The sequence below is a fragment of the Apodemus sylvaticus genome, chromosome 21 (assembly GCF_947179515.1).
Source record: "Apodemus sylvaticus chromosome 21, mApoSyl1.1, whole genome shotgun sequence".
Classification (NCBI taxonomy): domain Eukaryota; kingdom Metazoa; phylum Chordata; class Mammalia; order Rodentia; family Muridae; genus Apodemus; species Apodemus sylvaticus.
Window position 1 is genome coordinate 19,537,149 of NC_067492.1, and position 25,269 is coordinate 19,562,417.

Sequence of the window (25,269 nt, forward strand, 5' to 3'; positions counted from 1 at the left end):
CATAGCTGTTCATCACCAAAGGAAATCAGGCCTGGAACTTAAGAGGTCAGGAAGCAGGAGCTGATGCAGAGGCCATGGAGGGATGTTTCTTACTGACTTGCTTCCCCTGGCTTGCTCAGCCTGCTCTCTTATAGAACCCAAGAGCACCAGCCCAGAGATGGTACCACCCACAAGGGGCCCTCCCCCCCCCATTAATTAAGAAAGTGCCCCACAGCTAGATCTCATGGAGGCACTTCCCCAACTGACACCCCTTTCTCTGTGATAACTCCAGCCTGTATCAAGTTGACACACAAACCAGCCAGTACAACAAGCATCCAAGATTACTTCTTCCCAAATATATTAGTTACTCTTCTCACTGCAGGGGGGTGGGGTAGGGGGTGGGGGAAGCCCCAACAAAGGCAACTAAGGAAGAGTTTCTTGTCCCATTCAGCTACTGAGACATACATGCATGTGGTGCTGTCTAACTATCATCACTGTGCAATTCCAGGTCTTCATGTTGCAAAACTGAATGTCCGAGGCCAGGCATGATGGTACTGCCCATAAACTCAGCAAACAGGAGGCTGTGGCTGGAGGACCAGGAGTTCAAGTCAGCCTCCGCCAGAGAGCATGGTAACAAAGTTTTGGTGAGGATGTGGAGAAAATGGAATCTGCATTCCTTGCTGGTGGGATAGTAAGATGGTGAAGCCACTTGGAAAAGCAGTTTATCTCCAAAATGTTAGTCACTGTTTTGGCGAGTTCAAAGCCAGCCTGGGGAACATAAAACCCTGTCTCAAAACAAGCAAAAACTCCCAACATCTGTATTCACTCAACAAGTAGCCTCCTTATACCGTTCCTCAGCCCCAGATGATGACCATTCTAGTTTCTGTTTCTATGAATCAAGGACTCTAAAGGCCTCAGGAATGGAACAGTGCAGTGCTTATCCTTTTGTGGCCGTCTTGAAATTCATCCAGACTATGGTGTGTGTAAGAGTTCTCTTCCATTTTAATGCAGGATAGTGTGTCCCCGTGTGATTACGCCAGTTGGCTTATTTATTCATCTTTAATGAACACATTAATTTTAAAGCCTATGTGATCCTACAGCCTCGCTGAATAGCTTCACTGGTATCCTTTCCCCCACCCTTGCCCCTGCCCCTGCCCCTGCTCCTACCCCTGCCCCTGCCCCTGTCCCTGCTTCTGCACCTGCCCCTGCCCCTACCCCTGCTCCTGTCCCTGCCTCTGCCCCTGCCCCAGACTTGCCAGTGTATGTGTGTGTGTGTGTGTGTGTGTGTGTGTGTGTGTGTGTTTGTGCTCATGTGTGTGGGTTTTATCCGAGACAGGTTTTTCTCTGTGTCACATCAGTTGCCCTAGAATTTGCCCTGTAGACCAGGCTGGTCTTGAATTTAGAGATTTGCCTGGGATTAAAATCAGGCGCCACCACACCAAAATAATTCTATACCTTTTTAATTATTTTTTAAAAATCATCTATATTACTTAAGGAAATATTGGTAGGGGTTGACAAACTATACCCAGAAGGTCAATCGATTCTATGCTTGTTATCTATAAAGTTTCATTGATGAAATTCATACTCACTTGTTTATCTACTTATCTGTGGCATCAATTATAACAAGGCCTAAAATATTCACCATTCAGCCTTTTTTTAAGTAAATGCATGCTCTTTGCAGGGCTGTAGTAACATATAGACCTCAACATTAATGAAGTGAAAATACAAGTTTATTTGTCTTTCATGGTATCTTCGTTTGGAGGGGGAGGGGGGCGGATTTTACTGCTGTGAAGAGATACCATGACCACAGCAACTCTTAAAAGGAAAACACTTGATAGGGGCAGTCTTACAGTTTCAGAGGTTTAGTCCATTATCATCACGGCAGGAAGCATGACAGAGTCCAGGCAGACATGTGTTGGAAAGTGTCCAAGGTTTCTACAGACTCAGGGCTTCACTGTGTCATGGACAAAGCTCAGAGTGAAGACCATGGGTTCACAGGATCAGTCCCTCCCACTATAAAAGGATGGGAGGAAGGATGCAACTCTCTGTCTCTCTCTCTCTCTCTCTCTCTCTCTCTCTCTCTCTCTCTCTCTCTCTCTCTCTCTCTCACACACACACACACACACACACATATACACACACACACACCATCATCATCATCATCATCATCATGAGATGGATGAAATGTAATCACCCAGTTTCCCACCCATCCATCTGGCCCCACACTTCTGCTACCACGACTCCCTTGTCATGAGAGACTGTCCCTCCGGAACTGTAATCCAAAACCAGGCCGGGCAGTGGTGGCGCACGCCTGTAATCCCAGCACTCTGGGAGGCAGAGGCAGGCAGATTTCTGAGTTCAGGGCCAGCCTGGTCTACAGAGTGAGTTCCAGGACAGCCAGGGGTATACAGAGAAACCCTGTCTCGAAAAAACCAAATCCAAAAAACCAAAACCAAATCCTTTCTTCTCTATGTTGCCTTTTGTCAGGGTATTCTCTCACAGGATCATAAAAGTCACTAGTAGGCCCCACCCTGGAAGAATGGCATGGCCCTCCCACTTGCTAACTACAGAAATAAGCTATTACTATAACTTCGTTGTCTGAAACACACAAACGGCATTCTGAGTTTCGCTCTATTTTATTAATTCCAAAGCCACATCTCATAAAGTTACCTGCCAAACACAGAAATCAGTGATAGGGGATGAAACAAAAAGGAAAGCCCCAGGCCGTGTAAGCAAAGCCTGTGAGGGCAGCCAGCCAGCCGTCAAGGCTCAAGCAGAGGAAGGCAGGTTGCGGAAGATGTCCGGTACTGTGAGCCCACGCGGTCTGATCTCCGTGGTTCTTCACTGGCAAGACCACAGCCCACAACCTTCAATATAAGAGCTGATACACCATGGCACTCTCCTTGGAACCCGTGACCAGATACCGATTATCAGAGGACACGTCACAGCACAGAATGTCATAGCATTCCTCTGCCTAGAAGGAGAGGAGGACATCAGGAAGGGGCGGGGTTCGAGCCAGGTGTGAGCCTGACTTCATGGTCTAAGGTTTGTGTAGACCCAAGGCTTCACTGTGTCACGGACAGAGCTCAAAGGGAAGACCAGGGGTTCACAGGATCCGTCCTCAGTCCCTCCCTCTACAGAAGGCCATCTCAGTGGTATTTTCTAGTTCTTTCTGGGACCCATCAAGTAGAGATCTGGAGCCATAAGCTCTGAGCGTTTCAGTGCATACACCCTCATTCCCTCCAACTCCCCACTTCCGTACCTGGAACAACCTTCTTAGAGAGGGTGCCGCTAAGCAGTGGATCATCTCATCCAGCGTGGCCATAAAATAGGTCCCTGGCAAGGGAAAGAATGGGGGTGGGGCTCACAGCACTGAGCCTCTTGTTCTAATTCCAGCGTCCTCAAGTAGACTGGGGGAGAGCAACTATCTTCTCTGCCTCAGTTTCCCTGCCTTATGAAAATCAAGATGCACAGCCCAAGCCACACCTTCATCTGCTGCCACCCTCTTTCCATACCCAGAATGCGGTGAGTTATTACTGAACAAGAGGTCCATGAGATGGAACTCTGGAAGCATCTGTCTCCCTGTACCTTCCTGCTTCACTCTATGTAGGAATTCCCTGAGGGGAGGGCATAAGGAAAGGGAGTGAGAGAGAAAGGAGATCGGGGGCCCCTGGCTCCTAACTCACCGCAAGAGGCGAACTTGAGGTTGTGATGTTGTGTGTATCTTTGGACAACAGCTTTATACTTCTCCTCCCGGTGAGCATGCAAGATGACAATGTCGCTCATCTTCAAGCCGGCCAGCACCCATTCCTCACTGGGGTCGTGGGTGATACTAAGGATCTGTGGGAAGACTTGGCTCAGCATTCAAGACCACCAGTGCCACAACTCAAGACCCAGCCTCAAATTCACACTCACCAACCCGTGCCCACATCCAAGCCCCCACCCTGGGGTCGAACTAGGTCCTGAAGGCAACCAAGCAGGCACCTCATGGCATAAATTGTGTTGCTGCAGTTTCTGGTAGCTCCTCAGGTCCCAGGAATATAGGGTGGTGTCTTCACCACCTGTCCAGAACTTAAAGCCTGTGATGTCCACACACCGGGACCCATAAGGAGGGACTTCGTGTTTCCTGGTGGGAAAATGACTTGGGGAGGTCTTCAGAAATTTTTGCCACCCCCAACCTAGAAGTTACAGGGTTAGGAAGCCCCTAGATGCCACCTTCCAGGCTGCTTGGCATAGCCCCACTGCCAAGAAGGGAAAGTGGGGTCTTGTGTCCAAGCCTTTCCCAAGAGAGACCTGAGTGACTCTGGAGAAAAGTCCTACCTGATCAAGATTTGATTCTGCACATCCCAAATCTCCACAAATCCTTTGAAAGAAGCCAAGCAGATGTGAGCATCAGAGGAAAGGGCCAAGGAGTAGCATACGGAGCCTGTGGAGGCCATCTGAGCCCTGATTTGGGGGGTGGGTGCCAGGTCCCAGATAGTCAGAGCCCTGGCCATTCCCCCTGTGATGAGACTGTGCTCATCGGGGAACAGCTTGCATGTAAGGACACGATTCCGAGGGTCCTGGGGAAGAGCACATGCAGTCAGTACATTCGGCAGTGCTGGGGAGAGAGGCCCCGGCTGATTTCTCTACGCCTGATAGAGCCCCTCACCTGAAAGTCCAGCTGGGCCTGAGGTGCCCTGTCTGAGGCATGCAGCGCATCTTCATCCCACACCCTGATGTAGCCAGTGCCACACGTGTACACGTGGCGGGGAGTACTGCTGATGGCGATGGCATTAACTCGCTTCCCATGGCGGAGAGTGCCAACCCTCCAGGAACCACGTGGGGACTTCCGCTTGACCACTGCCTCATCCGGAATGGGAGGCTGGAGAGAGGACAGGACTGGTCCACCAAGGGGGAAGCCTGCTCTGCCCCTTATCTCCAAATTCCTAAGCTTTCTCATCAGAGTTTGGCTCAGGGATATTCCCCCGCCCCCAAGTCATATCTCCTGAAGAAGTGACATTGTGGGCTAAACAGCCTACTTATCAGAATGGTGGAAGAAGGACAACCTTGTTAAGAAGGTAGCATCCCAGGCCACCACTACCTAAGGGAAAGGGAAGAGAGGTGTGCAAACACACCACTTCTCCATCACAGAATGGGCAGGAAAGAAGAATGAGGTCTGGGTATTGGCAACACAATATTAAGGTACTTACAATGGCTTTGAGGAATGACCAGACTTCTCTGTTGGGCAAGGATGAAGAAGAGAACTGGCCTGCAGAGAAACAGCCACACCCACCTCTCATGGACAGGGTATCACAGCAACAGAGATCATAACACCAAACCGGGTACCTCATCCGCCATCTTGGATCCATCTTGGGCCACTCCCCGTCCCCACCCACACTGTCACAGCTAGAACTTACTAGTCTTGTCTCCTGGTGGGAAGCTATGACAGAAGGGAAGAAAGGGAGGATGGTGTGAGGTGCCGAACTTGGTGCTGGGCCCTCTCTGCCCAGGTTAGTCCATCACTGATCAGACATGCTCACTGCAGCCTTACCTTGAGCTGGTTCCTCCTTCGGGTTCTGCCTCTGAAAACCACATGGGCTGGAGCCCAGATGCGTCCTGGGCCTGAGGATCCCACTGCTGCTGGGTCATACTGTGCATCTCCTGACAAACAGGGTCGTGCTGTATTGAGGGACATGGGGGCAGCTGGAGCATTTCCTGTGCACCGTCCACTTGGTGTTGCTCTTGTTGCCCATGATGAGAAAAAACACCAGAGCTTTCTGGCGTCTTCTTCATCTCCTCTGTTTCATCATAAATTCTGAGTGTCCTGAATGAGTCCTCTTTCTCTTCACTCATGTTCTTGGGTCAATCAAGTTAATGAACCATCTGGCTCTAGGGACCCAGCAAACAGATCCCGGGTTCCCAAGTCATCCTGATCTCCTGTACTATGGAAGAGAACAGAAAAGGGCTGGGAAAAGAGCTCTGTTGGTAAACGCCTGTTGCACAAGCGTGAGAATCTGAGTGCAGATTCCCAGGCGGCCGTGTGAAAGGCCAAGGACGGTATCTGTCGTCCTAGTGGTGGAAAGGTGGAGACAGGCTCCCTGGGGCTTGTTGGTCAGCCACTCCGAATCACTAAGCTCTGGGTTTAATGAGAGACCCTGGCTCAAAAGAAATAAGGATAAGGCAAAGGGCCAGGGAGATACCTCCACGAGCCAGACGGCCTGACTTCAGTCCTCAAGACTGCGTAAAAATCCAGATGCGGTAGCACATAGCTATAATCTCAGCACTTGTCAGCAAGGTGGGAAGTGGGAACAGAATTATTCAGACGCCTGAAGACCAGCTGCCCTGGAGTATTCAGCTCAGAGACAGACACTGAGAAACCCTGCCTCAAAATAAGGCAGAAAAGAGAACCGGCTGCTAAAAAGCTGCTCTCTGGCCTCCTCATGTGCCCTGTGGTGTGTACACACTTATATTATAGGATATGCACATATACACACTCACCCCCAAAAAGCTATTTCAAGAGAAGGCAGAGTATGTTTGAAGAAGACAGCTGATATCAACCTCTGGTTCACACACTTACATGCGCACACAGGTGCCCACACATCACACAGAGGAGCGAGCCACGTGCACATGGAACAGAGGCAAAAAAATCAGGCATGGTGCACAAAGTCTTTTCAGAATGTTCTGAGAATATTCTTTTAACATAAAGCCTCAAAAGATTGACTGTCAACTAACTTTTACCAAAACAGGCTGTGTTTCTGCAAAGACAAAATCAAGCTTACCCTTTGATTTAAACAAGCCCATTTCTAAGGTTGGCTCATCCCCAATGTTCCCAAACCCTGAAGCAACAGGAAAAGCCCATGCAGGCCATGGGGTGTCCCACCCACTACAGGAGACAGCGTGGAGGAACTTGGGAGCATGAACTCAAATATAAGATACTGTCTAGTGAGAACAGGATGAAGATGTCGGAGACTCGGCTTGCCAGTAATTAACATTTGCTGCACCCTGAGATAATTCTGAGATGGGAACAGAGTCACCCCTGAAGGCTGTGGAGCATTGTAGAAAGGCTAGTAGCAAATGACACATGGAAGACAGTGCACTTAACGGCAGCCTGCTCAAGAGAATCAGTGAATTTAAGATGAGCCAGTGCCCTGTTTAGAAAGATTCCACTCCAACCTACCCAACAGCTAACCCTAGTAATGTCCCTGGAAAACTCCACGTTTTCTGTTTAGAGAATCTAACAGAAACATCAAGGATATGGGTAGCCATATCTAAAGAGGGAATCTTCAGTCAGGACAATGGTTTTGATAGCCAGACTCAATCCAGGTTTCTCATAAAAGGCTCTAGCAGGACTTTAACAGAAACCCAGCAGCCTGCCAATGGTTCCTGTATATTTGGACCTAAACTAAATGTTTTGTATAGAGGATTTCATTTGATCCATGCTCTGTGTTTATGGTTGGTTGATTGTTGGTCCGGGGATGCCGCTGATCAAACCCAAGGCCTTCCCCACACATGCCAGGAAATCACTCTGTCACTGAGCTAAACTTCTAGCCTTTCTGAACCTTTTTTTTTGTTGTTGTTGTTGTTGTTTTTGTTTTTTTTTGTTTTTTGTTTTTTTGTTTTGTTTTGTTTTGTTTTGTTTTTCGAGACAGGGTTTCTCTGTATAGCCCTGGCTGTCCTGGAATTCACTCTGTAGACCAAGCTAGTCTCACACTCAGAAATCCACCTGCCTCTTCCTCTGCCTCTGCCTCTGCCTCTCAAGTTCTGGGATTAAAGGCATGCACCATCATTGCCCGGCTATTTCTGAACCATTTTATAGATATTGTTTTGAGACACCATCTCATCTTGTAGCCCAGGCTTGACTCAAACTTCTATCTTCCTGCCTCAGCCTCCTGAGTGACAGGACACACTTCACAGATTTAAAAAGTGAAGTGAAGAACAAGTGAGCCCCGGGTCCCAGGTCAAGTGGCCAGAAAGCACAGAACAGCCTCACACTGTGTTCCCTGTGGTTCATTTCCCTACCTCCCACCTTCACATAGACATCCTGGACACACAATTGGACCTATACAAAATGGTGCCCGTGTAAGTTGGAGCAAACCCCAAATAGCACAGGTGAAGACTGGTGAAGCAAGGTATGGCCCATCCCCACAGCGGAATAGGACATGGTAGTTTAAAAAACACACACACACACACACACACACACAAGGACATATTCATTAACATGGTATAATATTAGAGGGGGCCGTTTACAAAGCTCAGAACAATGTTCAAAATATTATTAACTTGGTATAAGAAAGGATGGAAATTAGAATTTATTTTCATATACGTTCACATATGTACACGAAATTAAGAAGAATAGCTATGTTTCCAATATAGAAATTGGAAAATAGGATCACAGAATGGGAGGGGTTAGTCACAAGAAGACCTGATGCTGCTTTTTCTTCCTGGGGGATGCTTCAGGCCTTATTAAAAACTGTTGAGCCAGGAACAAATGACTTTCCGTCTTCCCCAAGTCATCCTCCTCATGCTTCCTGGTTATGTTGTTTGTTCAGTTAGTATACTTTCTCTGAGAGGCGTTGGGCTTCCTTTGACTAGGGACCTGAGGTGGGTTGGGGGCGGCTAGTTTCAGCCCTGGTGAGACCGAACAGAGAGGCACAGGCTGTCTGCAACTAAAGGATTTCTAATAAACAAAACCCCAGTTGCAAGTCCTCTTATGGAAGTGGAGTAAAACTTAAAGCCCATGAGATTCCTTAACCAGGACTTCTGACTTCAAGGTAATCAGGCTTTTGAAGGAGCCAAGTCACCGGTTCTCCTCTCTTCTCTCCAAGAGGGAGCAATCCTGCACTCACAATACTCTCTGGCAGGGATCTCACCTCAGAAGGCAGGTCAAAGCCTAGAGACTGCAAGTGGGAGAGTAAAGGCCCAGCTAGGCATGGATCCACCCTTCCACACCCGGGAGGGTCTGGGTAGTGGGCTGCCAGCGCCTGTGGTGAACACCAGCCTAATAAATATTGAAGCCCTGGGTGAGAACCCAGTGCTGGATTCTGAATGGCTGGTCAGTATTAGGGTGTGGCCACACTTGCATCGAGCCCTTGTGTCTTTGGGTGGAGAACGAGGCAGGGATCTCTCCACATATGCTCAATAGATAGAGTGAGAAACTTGAGGGGCATAAGCCTCTGGGTTTCAGCTGATTTATAAGAGCTAGAATTTGGTCAAAAGCACTTGCAGCCCCGCCTCTAGATGAATTCCCTTTGCTCCTTGGGCAGATCTTCAGCAAGCCAATGTCAGGGAGTTCACGAGCATCCCCTCTCCTTCCCCCTGTTTTGGTTTTACATCTGTCAACTTTTACCAGAGTTTCTGAAGTTAACCACTAGAGAAGCCTTGCATTTCTGTGGCTGTCTTGTCTAGAGATTCTTAAATCTGAGCATCCTTCAGAGTCCTCTGGAGGGCTTGATCTCCCATGTCCCAGAAATTCTGATCCAAGAGGTCCGGAGCTGAGGCTCTCTGTACTTCTCACTGGGTGCTTAGTGATGAAAATCGTGGCTTAGGAGAAATGGTTGTGGTGGCTGAAATGGCAGTGGCGATGGGGGTGATGGGGATTGTTGAGATGGGGATGATGGAGAAGATTGGTGATGTCGGGATGAGAGTAGTTATAGAGATGGGGTTGGTGATGGGGATGGATTGGTGATGGTGACAGTAAAGTGGCAGAGGTGACTGTTGTAGATGATGGTGTAGTGGTGATTGTAGATGGTGATGGTGTTACTATGGTAATGGTGATGGCGGTGGTGGTGGTAGTGGTGGTGGTGGTGGTGGTGGTAGTAATGGTTGCAAAACTGGTGGTAATGATAGTGATAATGTTATTGTGGTAGTTTCGGTGATGTGGTGGTAGTGATGGTGCTACCAGTGGTGATATGGTGGGCACGCTGATGTTGGGTGCCACTGCTGTTGCTGTTGTTGGTTACAGCACCATGTTTGAGAAGCTCTACACAACTCTTCTGAGCCTGGTTCCTTCCCACAGAAGGACAGTTGCTGGTGAGTCTGAACACTGTTTTTTGCCCTCATCTGCCCCATGCCTGTCTTATTCCCTTACCAAACTCTCTACTCTGGTTTCCTTCCCATCTTTTGACTTTCTTCTTTTGAAGGAAAAATCTTCCAATGGCTGCTGCTTAGAAATCCCTTACCTCCCGTCTCCAAAACCCTGTCCCTTCCTCTCCCTCCTCTTCTTGCCCCCGAGCTTTTTGAAGCCTGGTGTTTAAGACTTGAGTACCTCAGCTCTCTTCCTATTTGCTCCCTGTTTCTTCCATATCTGACCCACAGTTTTCTAAGCAGCACGTTCCAACCCTTGGGCTTTGGCTCCTGCTTGTCCCTTATCTAGGAATGATGTTCCCTGGTCACCTGTATATCAAACAGATGCATCGAGCCAAGCCTGTGCCAAGGACCCAAGACTACACTAAAGCCAAGCCTACCTCCTTGAGGAGTTCCTGCATAAAAGCGGAGACAGTGCCTGTGGTCACTGCAGCCCTTGGAGGAAAAAATGCCTCAAAGGAGTCACTGGGTTTCCTGTAAAGCTGTTAAGTGTTTATTGCAGCCCACTGTGTAACTACCCAGGAGGGAACTTCACATAAATCCCTGTCCTGATACAACTGTCTCTTTATTGATTCTCACAAGGAATACACAGTGAGGGACACAGGGCCTGGGCTTTGTTGCTAATTTGGAACCATAAGAATTAATGGGGGAGGAGGTATAGAATCCCAAAGATTCTTGTCCAAGACCAGAATATAAATCCAAGCCCAGATGACTATTTTTAATGTTGTAAGAAGTATTAAATAGAGTCATTTTGTTTCAAATACCACAAAACTTGTCGTTAGGACAAGGAATTCAAATCCTTTTCAGCTTGTTTTGTTTCTCTGAGATAGGGTCTCATTGTGTAGCCCTGGTTGGCCTGACTGACATTGAGCTCAAGAGATCCACTTGCTTCTATTTACTGATTGATGGGATTAAAGATGGGTGCCCACCACACCTGGCTATAGTTATCTTTCTTATTGATAGACATCTGAATGATTCTCAAGTTGTGAGATAAGGTCTCCCTGCGTAGCCTTGGTTGGTCCAGAACTCCCTAAGTAGACCAGGATGACTTTGAACTCATAGAGACTCACTTGTCTCTAACTACTGAGCACTGGAATCCAAGGCTCATCTCCACTACCTTCTAAGACTTTATGACAATGTTTTGACAACACCCCAAACTTTGTTTACACAAAGACCCTGCTGCATTCTCTTCCCCTTTGTTTCTGTTGCACTGTTTAAAACTAGCCAATCTGTAAGATCAGACCCCAGCCAATATGGAAAAGACAGTCACTCCTGCATTAGAGTATAAAACTAAGTGTGCGTGCTGCCTTACGGTTCTGGTTCTTCCAAGCACACCATCTTGATCAAGAGTAAAGCTTGGCCTTGTTGAGGCGTTTCCACTGGAATTCTTGTCCTGAGGGCCATTTTTAATGATGTGTTTGGATATTTTGGCTGCATATGTGCTTGTGTACCACATGTATGCCCTACCCACAGGCCAAAAGAGGGCATCAGATCCTCTGGGACTGAAGTTATTAGATGGTTGTGAGTCTCCATGTTGATGATGGGAATCAAGCCTAAGTCCTCTGGAAGAGATCAGCCAGTGTCCTTAACTACTGAGCCATCTCTTCAGTCCTCCCCCACATATGACTTTTTAAAATATTTGAAAAAGCTTAATTGAGATATAAGAGTCCCTTATACATTCTGTATATACAGTCTGGTGTGTGTGTGTGTGTGCACTTCTCCCCCTTATTGTCCTGTTCAAATGTCCCAGTTGAGTATTCTAATCTCCCCATTCCTATACGATCTCAGCTTCTGCCAGTTCAGTTCTTAGCAACCCACCATTTAGCTCAAGTGCACACAAGTCACCCTGTCCAGGTTGCTGGAGCCAAATGCCCCTAATTCTTCCTCTTCCTCTTCTTCCTCTGTACAGCAGTTCCATGTTTGTGATTGTGAGCAGATTCAGCTCCTTCTGAAGCCTCCGTTTCCTGACACATAAGCTTCCCCACAATGTAGCTTTAAGAGTGGGCTGGGACAGCTGACAGAGCATTGTCACCTAGACTCTGCCCTGTCTAGAAATCCTCGCCTCAAGCCTGCACTCGGTGACCACTGGGGACCTCCCCTACACTAGCCTGTGAGGACACTGAGTCCAAAATAAACATTTATTTACTAGCCATCTGGCCCCAACGATGCTCTCACTGATCTGGGGGTCTTTCCCACTCCCCTCGTCATCCATTGAAAAGCAAGCCAGTTCCTACCACAGAAACAGAAGTTCAATTACATCTCCTCCAGTCTTAGGGAAGCGCTTTATTATTAGCACCATTTTCAAATGGGGAAGCCGAGGTCCAGGCTGGAAATATGTGATGATGTAAACGTTCTATAACTGAAAAATGATGGTAAGTTGCTCAATGCTGTGATATCACCGAAGTGTACATTTTATAGAGTTAAAATGGTGGAATTTGTGTTGTTATTTTTCTGTATTATCTCAAGGGGAAAAAAGCAATAAGAAGCTAAAAGCCGGGAAGTCCCAGCATCATGAGCCTTCTTCCTTTCCATTCAGTGAATTCCAGGTAGTTTGGCCTGTGATTTCTTACCTTAATGACTCTAGGAGGGCCAGTCAGCTGTAGTTGTCCCCTGGCCCAGGGAATACAGTCAACTGAGGTAAGTGGAGGCAAAGGTGTACCCCAGATGGTGGGTCAATACTCAGGTGGTACCGGAACCAAGAGCACTGGGCTGCAGACCTTTATTTGAGGCTGTCCTCTCTGGTGAATAAGTGTGGAGCAGCTCAAATCTAATTTCCACCTATAAGGAAGGCCCTTGCAGTTCCTAGGAAGTTCCTATGCCCAGAGCATTGACTCCCCATTATTCTTCCGTTCCCCAGTCCAGGAGCTTCTCTTTCAACATAGTGCCCCAGAGAGAGTCATCTAGACATTTGTGGATGAAAATGTATAAACGAGAATACCCACAGGTACCAAACAATTTCCTGTCTTCCTTACAGTGAGAAAACCTGCAGTTCCAAGTCCAAAGAGCAGAGGGCGGTAAAGAGTAGGCTGAGGTCACAGAATGGGGTTTGGGGAGGGGAGACCCAAAAGAGAGGTGACTTTTGCTTTGAGCAGTGTACAGAAGCGTCCTTCCAGAAGGAAGGGACGACAATGGGCCAGGCCACTTCTCACTATTCGTCTCCTCCATATTCATCTGGTTCTTTGATGTCACTGGGAACTTCCAACTCTGAGCCCATCGGGTCTCCTTTCAGACAAGCGTGATGATGGAGGTCGCCTCTCACACAAGGCGCTGTCCTTACCCACCCCGAGATTGAACAATTGCATTCCGAACCCTACAGTCCAGTCTCTGTCCAGAATTCTCCGTTTTCTTCCTAGGGAGCTTTGAGCTAAGGCTTAAATCGTCACTATCAGCAGGGGCTTGAGGCGACATGCCTCACCACAGCTCTTCTTGTGAGCTCCTCTCACTGGGAGCTGGTTCATCACTGGGCTGCTGGCCCTCTTTAAAGGGGACACGGTGGGCTGACGGGTGCGCTCCCCTCTGCCACCCCTGCAGCTCTCTGGTCTCCACCATCTCTTCAGGCTCCCCCTAGGAGACGCCGGGGACATTTTCCCACCAGCGCCTCAGCCCCAGCTGCTCTGGAGTCCTGGATCTCAGGCAGCTGCCTAAGGGCTTCTCCTCAGGTTCCGAGCAGAGAAAGAGCCTTCGTGTGGCCGAGGGGACCGGGTGGCCTCACGCTGGTGACTTGGCGACGATTTGTTTCCCGCCTTGCTGGAAGCGACCAGGCGAGTTGCTCCACAAGGAGGCAGCAGGAGCGGAAGAGGACTCCTAATGGCTGCTTTGCCCGCCCTCCTCCCCATGCAGAGCAACCCTAGACCCTCACATAGCGCCCATGTCCCTGTCCCCTTGCACCAGACGCCAGCTGCAGGCCCAGACAGCCCTGCACGAGGCCCCCTCCGAGAATGGCGGAGATCTGTGCAGCTGGGTGCATGAGGCTCGGGCCTGAGCTGGGAGGAGCCCTCGGAGGCCCACGCCCTGGTGACAAATGGGGGGCCCCAGCCCGGATGAGGGAAAGACTGGAGGACACACGGGAGGTGGGGGGTCGACGGCGACAGACTAGTCTCTTACCGTGACTGGCTGCGAGTCTCGGGGGGGACCCGGGGGCCGCCACAGGAGACACTTGGCGCAGTGTGCAGTTGAGGGAGGCTTCCTGGAGGCTGGGCTTGGACGGAGGGTGGGTGGGATTTCCGCGGCCGATAGGGGGTGGGAGCCACACCTCAAGAACATGGCAGCCATTTGAAGACCCGCCCTGCTATGGTCGATGAAACTGGAGCAGGAAGGAGGCAGACGAAAGAGTAGGCCGATGACTCCCGCCTACCCAAGTGGTTCAGGCCTTAGCAGGGAGCTCCCGGGAGGCCGGGGAGGTGCTCCACCTGAGCTGTCGTGTGTGGAACTAAAGGAAACCGGGACCTTGCCCAACCCAATGGCTGCGCGCTTATCCCCGAAAAGGCCAAGATCAGCTCATCTCCGGTTGTCCGATTCTTGACTAAGCGGAAGCGGCTGGCAGGCATTCTGGAATAGAACGGAATGCTCCTCGGTTCCTGGTCAGGCAGGACAACAACAGACAGAAGTGGGAAAGTGGTCCGGAGGGTGGAGAGATCTCAGAGCTGAGCGGCAGAAGAGAGTCTTCCTGGATGCCCCTCTCAGACTCAGGTATGCCCAGGTGTTTTCTGAGGGCGACGGGTTTTGGATAGGAGGGTGCCCTGCACTCCTGAGTCAGACGTACCGATCCAGACCGAAGGAAAAAGATCGGAACAGGTGTCCATCTGGGCCTAGAGCTCCAGGTGAGAGATGTTACAGTGTAGAAAAAAAAAGTAATAGTCTTTAGGGTTGAGGCTCCTCCTTTGTCTCTGTGAGGCGTCTCCTGGACTTGAGCAGCATTGGCTGGGGTGCTCTGTCTGGTGATGAGGCTTAACGGCTTACGGTTTGGCAGGTGTCAAAATAGCGTTCTTCACCTGCCAGTCTTTGGAGTCTGAGCAGAGAGATGAGTCCTGGACAGTAACTATCCTGGAGAGAGGGAGAAACCACCACTGGCTTTCAAAGCACAGCCTTCCAGAGACCCCGGGTCAGCCACTTCCTCATATTGGCCAAGACTCTGAGCCAGAGTTTACACAGGTTCCCACCGGTGGCAGATCTGGGACATCAGACCTTCTGATTTCTATGCTCTTGGATTTGTGCCTCAAAACTACATCTGCGTTGGAGCATCAGGAGGCAGAGCTGCGGATCTGCTCTGTGATTTCATCCTAAGACAACAGCGGCTGACCAGGAGCTAAGATACCCAGGTAGAGCAAACCCTAGCTATCTGTTGTGAGACAGAATGTTTCCTGTGGGCCTGGCTCTGCCCCTGCCTTTGGGGTGTTCAGGCACTGTCTAACACCAGGCAGGAGAGAAAGGAACACTGGTTGTTCAGGTGAGTGGGTTCAAAGGAGATTGGGGGAGATGGGAGGAGAAAGAATAAGGAAAGGGTGATCTGTATTCCCACCAGTCTCTCAAGATGAGATTTTTGGGAACTGGAATTGCCTAGACCTTACTCTTGCTCCTGACCTGCTGCACCCAACTCCTGGTAGCAATTACTCCACAGTTTCCTGGGGAGATGAAGCATACACAAGATAGGGGGCCTAAGGTAGACCAAAGTATTAGTGAGTGTGTGTGTGTGTGTGTGTGTGTGTGTGTGTGTGTGTGTTTTACAGAAATATGGGTGAAGGGTTACTTACAGGAGCAGAAATGACTCAGACAACTGCATCCCCAAATCCCACCCTAGTATCAGTCACAGCTCATAAAGCTGGGAACCCAAAGCACAGTGCACAACCTGCAGACAAGCTCAACAGGTTGGAGTGTCCTTTCCAGGTACCTCAGTTGTTTTTAGCTTCTTCCTGACAGCTTAGTTTGTTTCTGCTTCTTCTGGGCAGCTAGTCTGGTCTCAGAGCCTTCTTTGCAGCTCAGCTTCCTTCTGACTAAAGGGGACTCTCAGTTTCCATTGCTTACTCTGGCAGGGAGAGGCCTTGTGAATCTCATCAGTGTGAGGGACTTCCTAAAAGTACCTTGAGTTGTTGACCTTCCTGCTTAAGGAGCTCCCTGCAGGATCTGACCTCTCCCCTTCCGGAGATTAGACACAAGTGAGCTATGAATTTGCTGAGTGACAAGAAGGTGTCCCATACATCCCTAGACCTCAGTTTCTCCATAAGTAAACTGAGGATTTGGACCCATAGCTAGAGACTTCTCTGGGTCTCATAGAGTATGGTTTGAAACTACTCAGTCCAGCACACGTGGCCAAGAGAAGGAATGGATTCTTCTTTCTCTCTGAGGCATGAGGAAGGGGGAAAGGCTTGCCTCTGTCTATGCTTAGCTCCCAGAAGGCCCGGGAGAGGGTCAGTTAATACAACGACATCCCTGGGACACTTCACTGAGGTCCGATACATGTCACCAGCTGGTAAGGACGCTTCTTTGAAGTACTCAGTGCAAACACCTGGCCAATACTTATGGCTAAAGTTGTAAGGGCAGAAAAAGCAAGCTTTGGGGGCTATGATGCGTATTACACGTGCAGTATGTATGCCTCTGGGAGTCTGTGGAAGAGGGGTCTGAGGAGGACATTGTCAACGGCAGACTTTGTGTGCACACCTTCTTCATGTCATTAGAAGAGAGACTTGGATGCTTGACTTTGCAGGAGCGTGTGTGTGTGTGTGTGTGTGTGTGTGTGTGTGTGTGTGTGTATGCGCAGCAGATAACCGGTCTTCATGACCACACTTGGGAAGTCGATTCTACCACCACCCCATTTTGCGCACACTAAAACGAGAGCCTGAAGATATGGAGACATTTCCACAGCCTCAGCTGTGTACAAAGAAATTTGATATCCAAAAGGTAGGATCTAGGCAATACAATGCTTTTCCTGAGTTTTTAAACGTTTTCTCTGACTCTCTTTGGGGGATAAATTTGACAGCTGTCTAGAACCAGTTGGGACTCAATCTTTCACAGTCATACACACTTGAAACTGCCATGAGGGTAGTGCCACATAGTCTTCCTGGTTTAGACAATGCCTACATGATGGCAGATCCTGGTGACAACCGCCAACCTGCTCTCTAGAACAGCATCCTGCCTTTCACCTTCTCTTACAGCTGGGTTTGGATGTTGACTGATGTTTATGCTCCTAGAACCTTGTCTTTCTGTGGGCTCACCTGGACCCCTTGTTTCTGTCTATCTACATACCTACTCCAGAATTAAACAGATGCTAACAATGGTTCTGAGAAAATTTCTTACTAACAAGAAACCGATACCGTCCCTATCTTCGCTATCATAAGACAGGGCTCAAATCACACTATGAGATGTTAAAAAAAAAAAAAAAAAGCATTGTTTCCTGAGTGCTGGGAGGTCTCATTGTTACTTTTCCCTAGATTGACTCCCTTACAATCTTTTTGCTGCAGCCCCATAGAATCATAGAATCCTTAGTGGGCACAGATAGAGACTGGTGAATTCCCTGAGTTGTCCTGGGCTCCCAGTGTCTGGGGACCCCTTCAGACCACACCCTCTAGCTCTCACCTACTTGGGCATGATGCAGAAGAGGCCCCAGGAAACAAGTGAGAGAAGTGGTATCCACAGATAAGTCACAGTGTCAGGAGTCCAGAGAAGGACCTCAGTGCTGGGGACAGATGTTCCTCCCACAGCCCCTATCGTCCAGTCCACAATGGAAAATCCAGGTGATGCTGTTCGCATCCAGTCGTGGACTATTTGTGGTCTCCCAAAGAAAGGACAACTCATCTGGGGACAGTATAACAATGATAAGCTGTGGCTCCTTCCGAGGGGAGATTCTTTGGATGCTGTATCAGCAAAAGCAAACCAGCTGTATATCTTGAAGTGAATTAACCAACAGCTGTTGTCTCTGGGGGGTCGGCAGCTCCCATCTGACTTGAGCCTGGGGTCAAGATAGGTGGCAGATAGTTAAACAGGGCTGGGGCAGGAGAGAGGGTCTTGACTAGGAACCATGGACAAGGCTTAGAGGTGAGATAGTCAAAACTGTAGAGAAACTTCTGAGAGTGACGTAAATGTCCAGGTGTGGGGGTGGGGCTGGAGGTTTGAAGTTGTATCTCTGTCTGGAAGCAGGATGGCTAAGAAACAGATTGGGTATCCTCTCCTGAGCTGGGCTCTGGACCATAAAAGGCCAAGGGGACTTAGACGCTATCCTGTCCAGATGTCTGTCTTGTCTAGTTTTTATGCCAACTTAATACAAGCTAGAGTTATCTGAGAGGAGGGAACCTCAATTGAGAAAGTGCCTCCACAAGACTGGGTTGCAGGCAAGCCTGTGGGGAATTTTCTCAGTTAGTGATTGATGAGAGAGAGTTAAGTCCATTATGGTGTCACAGGCTTTGGCAGAGCTCCGGTACTTGTTGCCCTAGCATTAATTGAAGGTGGAATGAAATATGCAGATGCAGTACCATTCATAAGACAAAAGCGGCATGGAGCTTTTAACAGCAAGCAACTTTTGTATCTGGAGAAGTACCAGCCAAACTGCGGCTCCACTTTAAGGATTCCAATGGTCATAGAAACAAATGTTGTGTTCAATAAAATTGGGGTGCCTGACACCTTTGCCTTGGAAGTAGAACTTCAGATGGGACCTGATTTGTCATATGTAATTACCCAATATGTCGGCTTACCGAATAAGTCTATTGAAGCTTCACGGGAATATTGAAAAACAGTTTTACCAGACCAGAAGCTTGACAGAATTGCAACCTCTATATTTGGCCTATGATCAACATGTTTGGACATTTATCAAAAGATTTTTGCTGGTCAGCATTTAAAATGTGTTTATTATTTGTACCAATTGACCTTTCCTAAAATAAGGTATTGAGTTATGTCATTAAATGTTCTCCTGTGCCAGAATATTATTAGTCTATAAGGAATTTAGAAGGATTAGGTGCCAAAATAGCCAGCACAATACTTGTATGTTTTTAGCATCATACAGAACTGAAATTGCAGGAACTAAGAGCGCTCTAGCCCTCCCACGGTGTATGTATTCCTTCAGTCATTTCAAACACTGCAGGCTTCCCTCCTTATCTGCCTGCTTACTCTGTTTACAGATCCCACACTTATACCAGAATACATCAGGTTTGCTTAGCCATCCGTTGTTTTTTTTTTTTTTAAACTAAGTCTTGTGCTGATTATTTAATGTCTCTGTCTTACTTTGTGCTGTTTTGGGAGACCTCCGTTTGAACATCAACTCTGTTACAGAAGCACATATCTTCAATAAATGTCTCCAGACAAAAAGCCTTATAGTTAATTTAATGTTTGCACTCAGACGTGCAACCTGACAGGGAGGGCCTGAAAAAGAAAAAGAGAGGAGGCTATTAAATAGTTTTAGTAATATGTTGCCTTCGTCTTGTGCAGAACATGTACAGTATGCTCTTTAATTTAAATATTTTTCAGATGTAACTAACCAATTCTTAATCAAAATTTCTGAAATTTTTGTGTTTTCCACACCTACAGAAAATGTGGTATAGTTACACAATGGAATACTACTCAGCAATTAGAAACAATGAACTCACAAAATTTTTAGGCAAATGGTTTGATCTGGAAAATATCATCCTAAGTGAGGTAACCCAGTCACAAAAGAATACACATGGAATGCAATCACTGATAAATGGATATTAATTAGCCCAGAAGCCCTGAATACCCAAGGTACAAATCGCATAACAAATGCCTCCCATGAAGAAGTATGGAGAAGGTCCTGATCCTGGAAAGGATTGATCTAGCATTGGTGAGGAATATAAGGACAGAGAAGAAAAGGAGGGAGGTGATTGGAGAATGGATGGAGAGAAGAAGGTTTATGGGACATATGGGGAGGGGGGATCCGGGAAAGGGGAAATCATTTGGAATGTAAACAAAGAATATAGAAAATAAAAATATTAATAAAAAAAGAAGTTTTCCAACTTGTTTGAATTATGATTTCCCCCTTCTTTTCCCAATCTCTTGCAAAAAAGAAAGTGGGATCTGCAAGTGAACTGAGCAGAAATATTTTACACGCCCTTTGAGTCATGTAACTTAATAATTGGATACATGATCATTTGTTTTATTATGTAATCGATAAAATGGTGATGTGTTAGTTTAACCATATATTTATATTGTCTGGGAATGTGTGGTTATAGTTTTGTGGGAGAAATAGGTTGTCAGTGTTCTCCAGCTTGTAAAAACTTATGTGAGAGCTTCAACATCTAAATAAATGATGAAATGCAAGAAAGAAAGAAAGAAAGAAAGAAAGAAAGAAAGAAAGAAAGAAAGAAAGAAAGAAAGAAAGAAAGAAAGAAAGAAAGAAAGAAAGAAAGGAAGGAAGGAAGGAAGGAAGGAAGGAAGGAAGGAAGAAAGAAAGAAAGAAAGAAAGAAAGAAAGAAAGAAAGAAAGAAAGAAAGAAAGAAAGAAAGAAAGGGAGGGAGGGAGGGAGGGAGGGAGAGAAAGAGAGAGAGGGGAAGAAAGTTAGAAAGAGAAAGAAAAAGAATGAATGAAAGAAAGAAAAGGAAAAGGAAAAGGAAAGGAAAGGAAAAAGGAAAGGAAAGGAAAAGAAAAGAAAAGAAAAGAAAAGAAAAGAAAAGAAAAGAAAAGAAAAGAAAAGAAGAAAAGAAAGCTGAGCAAACTTTGAGGAGCCAGCCCTGTCACCCCGGGTCCTCTCAGAGTCAGCTCTGCAAACAGATTAGACCACACCAGGAGCTGAGATGAGAGAGAAGGGGCAAGGAGGGTTGTGAGCAAACAAGTGTGTGTGTGTGTGTGGGGGGTCTGCAAGGGAGGAATGACAGAGATGGAGAGGAGATGCTTACAGAGAGAGATGGCAGGGCAAGGTGAGGCACAGAGGGTGGCCGGAGCATCAGGCCTCTCGACCTCACAAGACTCCAGGAGACGGTTATCTGGGCTATGGGTTTTGTTTGCTTCCTGGGGATGCCCAGTTACGGAGAGGGGCAGATGCATTCTACTCTCACAGGTGAGCCAGTGCACCTGTCAGCACACCCAGGTAGCACTGGTGCCCTAAAACTTGGGTCTATTTGATAGTTGACTCCAAGCTTCTCAGCCAGAGTGACCATTTCAATGCACTGAGGGTGATGACCCTCTCGGGGTCCCAAGTGTCACAGAGCACTGAGACACTCAGGGGGTAGATGAGCACAGTGCTGCTCTCCTCCCCCACAGAGCCTAGCTGTGAACTCTGCAGGCTAGCTAGTGCTTCATCAGTGCTGCTCTAAAGCCCCCTCTAAGGATCCCAATTTCTCATGGGATGTTCCCTGGGCATCACATTTACTCTCTGTGTGACCTTGGCAACCCATACCTGGGTCCTCTGGTCTGTCAGGCAGGTGTGTGGCCTACAGCACCAGATCTAAACTTTGCCTCGGTGTGAAATGATGAGCCACAGGGATATTCCCTGAAGAGTCAATTTTGTGTTATCTCAGAGAGTCTGGCCAGAACTCTCCTACTAACCTCCATGTTCACCCTGATCCTGAGTGGATGGAGCATGTAAGAAACAGATGAAAGAAAGGGTGTTGGGCAGAGCCCTGGGGAGAGGAGGGAGGCTGCCTCTTTTGGAAGTGTCCCCTTAGTACCCATGGCCTGTAGGGGGCATGCAAGCCTGTATTGGGCAGGTACTCCCTGTGTGGTGTCTGTGGGGATACATGTTATGGTTGGTTGTGCGGGTATATGGGAATAGGCTATATGCTGTGCAGATAGGTGACTGTGGGTGGGACAGAAAGCACAAAGGGGCATAGCCTCCTCGTTGGCCATGCCATGCATCTTGTTCAAGTGTTACCATTCTATAGGCTCCAGGAAGCCCTGTTCTGTGTGTATTTGAATGTGCTGGAAGCTTCCTCCAGGGGCTTGTGTTACAGCTTCCCTACTGTCAAAACCCTTCGTCCCTTTCAGATGAGCAGATGAGGCAACGTACTTGGGGCAGAGAAAGCAAGGGAGGACTACTGCTGTACTTGGTAGCTTGAGACTGAGGCTGAGAAGGAGCCTTGCGCCTAGAGTAAAAGCTCATCTACTGTCTGCTCAGAACTACAGAGGACCATTCTCCTACACAGGTAGGAAGCCAGCCCAGCAAGGCACAAAGGACATTTCTCAGGACCCGCAGGTTTCCCCAGCAGCTGGGGAACAGAAATCCTCCTGACACTCCTGGGGTCTCTGGAACTATTCCCAGTCGTATTTGGTACACCCCAAACCCCAGGCAGGAGTCACATGTGGATTCACACACCTGTTCCACTCCACAGTGACTGCTGTGTTCTGCTCATTGTCAGGACTGTAGCACTAGGCTATTTTTCTCCAGCATGAGATCTTATTCCCAACCTCCCTACTCCATTTAAATAAGCTACCAAGAACACATGCCACCCAATTTCTTAACATTGGGTATAGTCATTTGAATGAAAATGGTCCCCATACTTGCATGCAGTTTCCAGTTGGGTGAACTGTTTGAGAAAGGTTAGATGAGAGCTTGTTAAAGGAAGTGTGTCACTGGGGGTGGGCTTTGAGGTTTCAAAAGCCCATTCCAGGTCCAATGTCTCTGCCTGCTGCCTGCAATCAGGACACAAAGCTCTCAGTTACTTGTCCAGTGCCACGCCTGCCTGCATGCTGCCACACTCCCCACATAACTAACCCACTAAAAGTGTAAATAAGCCCTCAGTTAAGTGCTAAAGAGAGCAAGAATATGAATTGGCTTAGTTACGGTGTCTCCTCACAGCAATAGAACAGTAACTAAGAATGTAACATGAATTCCTTTGGAAAGATCCACACGCAAACAAGGGAACCTGTTAGGAATGCTGTCTGCCCTCACTTTGTTCTATACAAACATGCCAAGTGTCCTAGTATACTTATCAGCATGGTTTTTCTTTCTACACCAATGCCAACATAGACTTGGTATGAGACATTTGCAACCTACACAGTAGATGCTGCATCTCAACAGCCTTTCCAGACTGCCAGCTCTTCCCCAGGATAATTTTATAAAAAGTACATTCTTATTGTGCTGTCTGAACAAGAAATACTAGGCCTAAGCTTCCTCATTAAAAATCCAACAAGGTATAGAAATCCGAGTATTGCTTTTCCCATTGTTCTCTTCCCTGTAGAGAACTATTCCCAAATGTCCAAAGCCTGCTGGGCTATAATATTCTACCTCACCTCAGGGAAGTCAGGTCTGCATTTGTACCTAAAAACCACAAAAATTAAAAAAACAAACCAGACCATTTCACCTCAGTCTTCTATTTTGAATGTCACCTTTATTTTCTTATAACCTCATGTCTAGATTAAGGAGCAATTATCCCACTAGAACTTGATTTTCCCTACCCCAAACCTTCTAATACTTAAACCCATATACTTCCCCAGGCTATATATATATATGTATATACATATATATGTATATATGTCTATGTATATATATACATGTATATATGTATGTATATATACATGTATATATGTATATATACATATATATTCTTATAGAAAACACGTTTCAGCAAGTTTGCAGTTTATTAGATTTATTTGAATAGACGAATTGCACACTTCAAGATGATCAAAATGCTTAATTTCATTATAGGTTTTTTAAAATGGCATCATTTTCATGCATGCAGAGAAACCAGAGGACAACTGTGTGTCAATCTGTCCTTCCCACCATACGGGCTCTAGAGATTGATACTGGGGTCGGACTTGGCCTTTACCTGCTGAGCCATGTCCCTAGCCATAACACAACTTTTAAATGAAGGCATTTTAGAAAGAACTGCTATATATGGACAGGCACTAATACTCCGCACTGCCTAATGTTCAGCTGTGTTCCTAGATTGATGGCCCCCACAGTGCTGGGTTTTCATTTTATTCTACTTCCTATTGAACCAAAGTCAAACAAAACCCAAAACTCCCCAAAGAGACAGTAAGGGGATGTGAACCAAATAAATGGGTTTCTGCCTGTGGGTTAAGCACTTTTGGTCTCTCTCCAGTTTCCAGCACAAAAAAAAAACAAAAAAAAACAAACAAAAACAAAAACAACCCCCCCAAAAAAACAAACAAAAAACAAAAAAACAACAAAAAAAACAAAAAACGTCTAAAACCTTTTGTTACTCCTAAGGTCCCTTGCAGTCATCTATTTATGCTAATGTGACTTGTTGCTAGACTCCTCGATAGCTCCAGGATTGGGGCTAGTGGTCAAAAGAGCCAACTATGTGCTAAAAGAGTTCAAACTTTCAGCAACCCCTATTGACTCCAGGAAGAGGAAACTTGTCTACAATAGCCAAGGGGTTCATCAGTCAAGGGCACACGCTGTAATCTCCACAAAAGATGAACCGACAAGGCTCAGAAGAATGAGGCACTCCGCCCTGTGGAAACAAACGCACCTTCACGTGGGCACCCTTTGGATCTCGCTCCATCTCCTTATCTGGCTGCTCCCGTGACATTCATGATATAATTTAGAGTAATGAGTAACTTTAAATTATCTGTTTATGTTTGGTGAGTTACCATAGCAAATTACTGAACCCAGAGGGCCCAATTCATAGCCAAATCAGTACATAGATCACTAGTGTCTGAATGTGGGGGAAGAAGACAGCAGTCTTCTCAGACTGAGCCCATTTCACCTGTAGGATGTTTGATGGGTGGAGACTAAATTGATAAAGATTTGAAGGACATCCAGTTGGTGCCTGCAAATGGTGTGGAAACCTGAATATTTGGTACGAGAGGTGTAGAAAAACTTTCTTACCCATTACCATTTGACAACACAGAAATAACTGCTTCTTGGCAGCTCAAGTGATTTTTCTTATTAATGACTTACATTTTTCTTAAAAGAGATTCCAAAAACTATCTTAAGAATTCCAACATTTTCATGGAGCCCAATATCACAAAGCATCAAAATCAAAGCAGATACCTTTCTTTGGGGGCATAGCCATGTTTGTAGAGTTCAGTTGCTACAAAATAGGAACTCTAACATGCTAATTGTTAAAATATTTTATGCTTGTATGGCAGGCATCTATAGCAAATACAGCATCTACAATCACCGAGGGCTGCAGCATATTGGGGGGTATGCATATCATATACTCAATGTGACATGCAAAGAAAGTCTTCACTAATTTGCACTCCTTGGGGTAATGAGGCAGGACTTCTTTAGAACACTTGTGATTCTAGAGCACAGCCTGTTGTCACTTGATTATCTTTTGTTAAAATATGAGTGCTAGATATTACTTTATAAATCACAAATTT

The 25,269-nt window shown here is 47.0% G+C and overlaps 1 protein-coding gene across 1 annotated transcript; it reads right to left on the reverse strand.

Moving 5' to 3' along the window:
• Positions 1-2,848: 2,848 nt before the first annotated feature.
• On the reverse strand, positions 2,849-14,316 carry Tle7 (TLE family member 7). Its single transcript, XM_052166260.1, has 10 exons — positions 14,149-14,316; positions 5,513-5,622; positions 5,379-5,401; positions 5,172-5,230; positions 4,631-4,843; positions 4,300-4,541; positions 3,964-4,105; positions 3,666-3,819; positions 3,242-3,315; positions 2,849-2,953 (listed from the first exon to the last, which is right to left on the reverse strand). Exons 1-10 carry the CDS (start codon positions 14,314-14,316, stop codon positions 2,849-2,851), a joined length of 1,290 nt encoding a protein of 429 aa, XP_052022220.1.
• Positions 14,317-25,269: the final 10,953 nt, after the last annotated feature.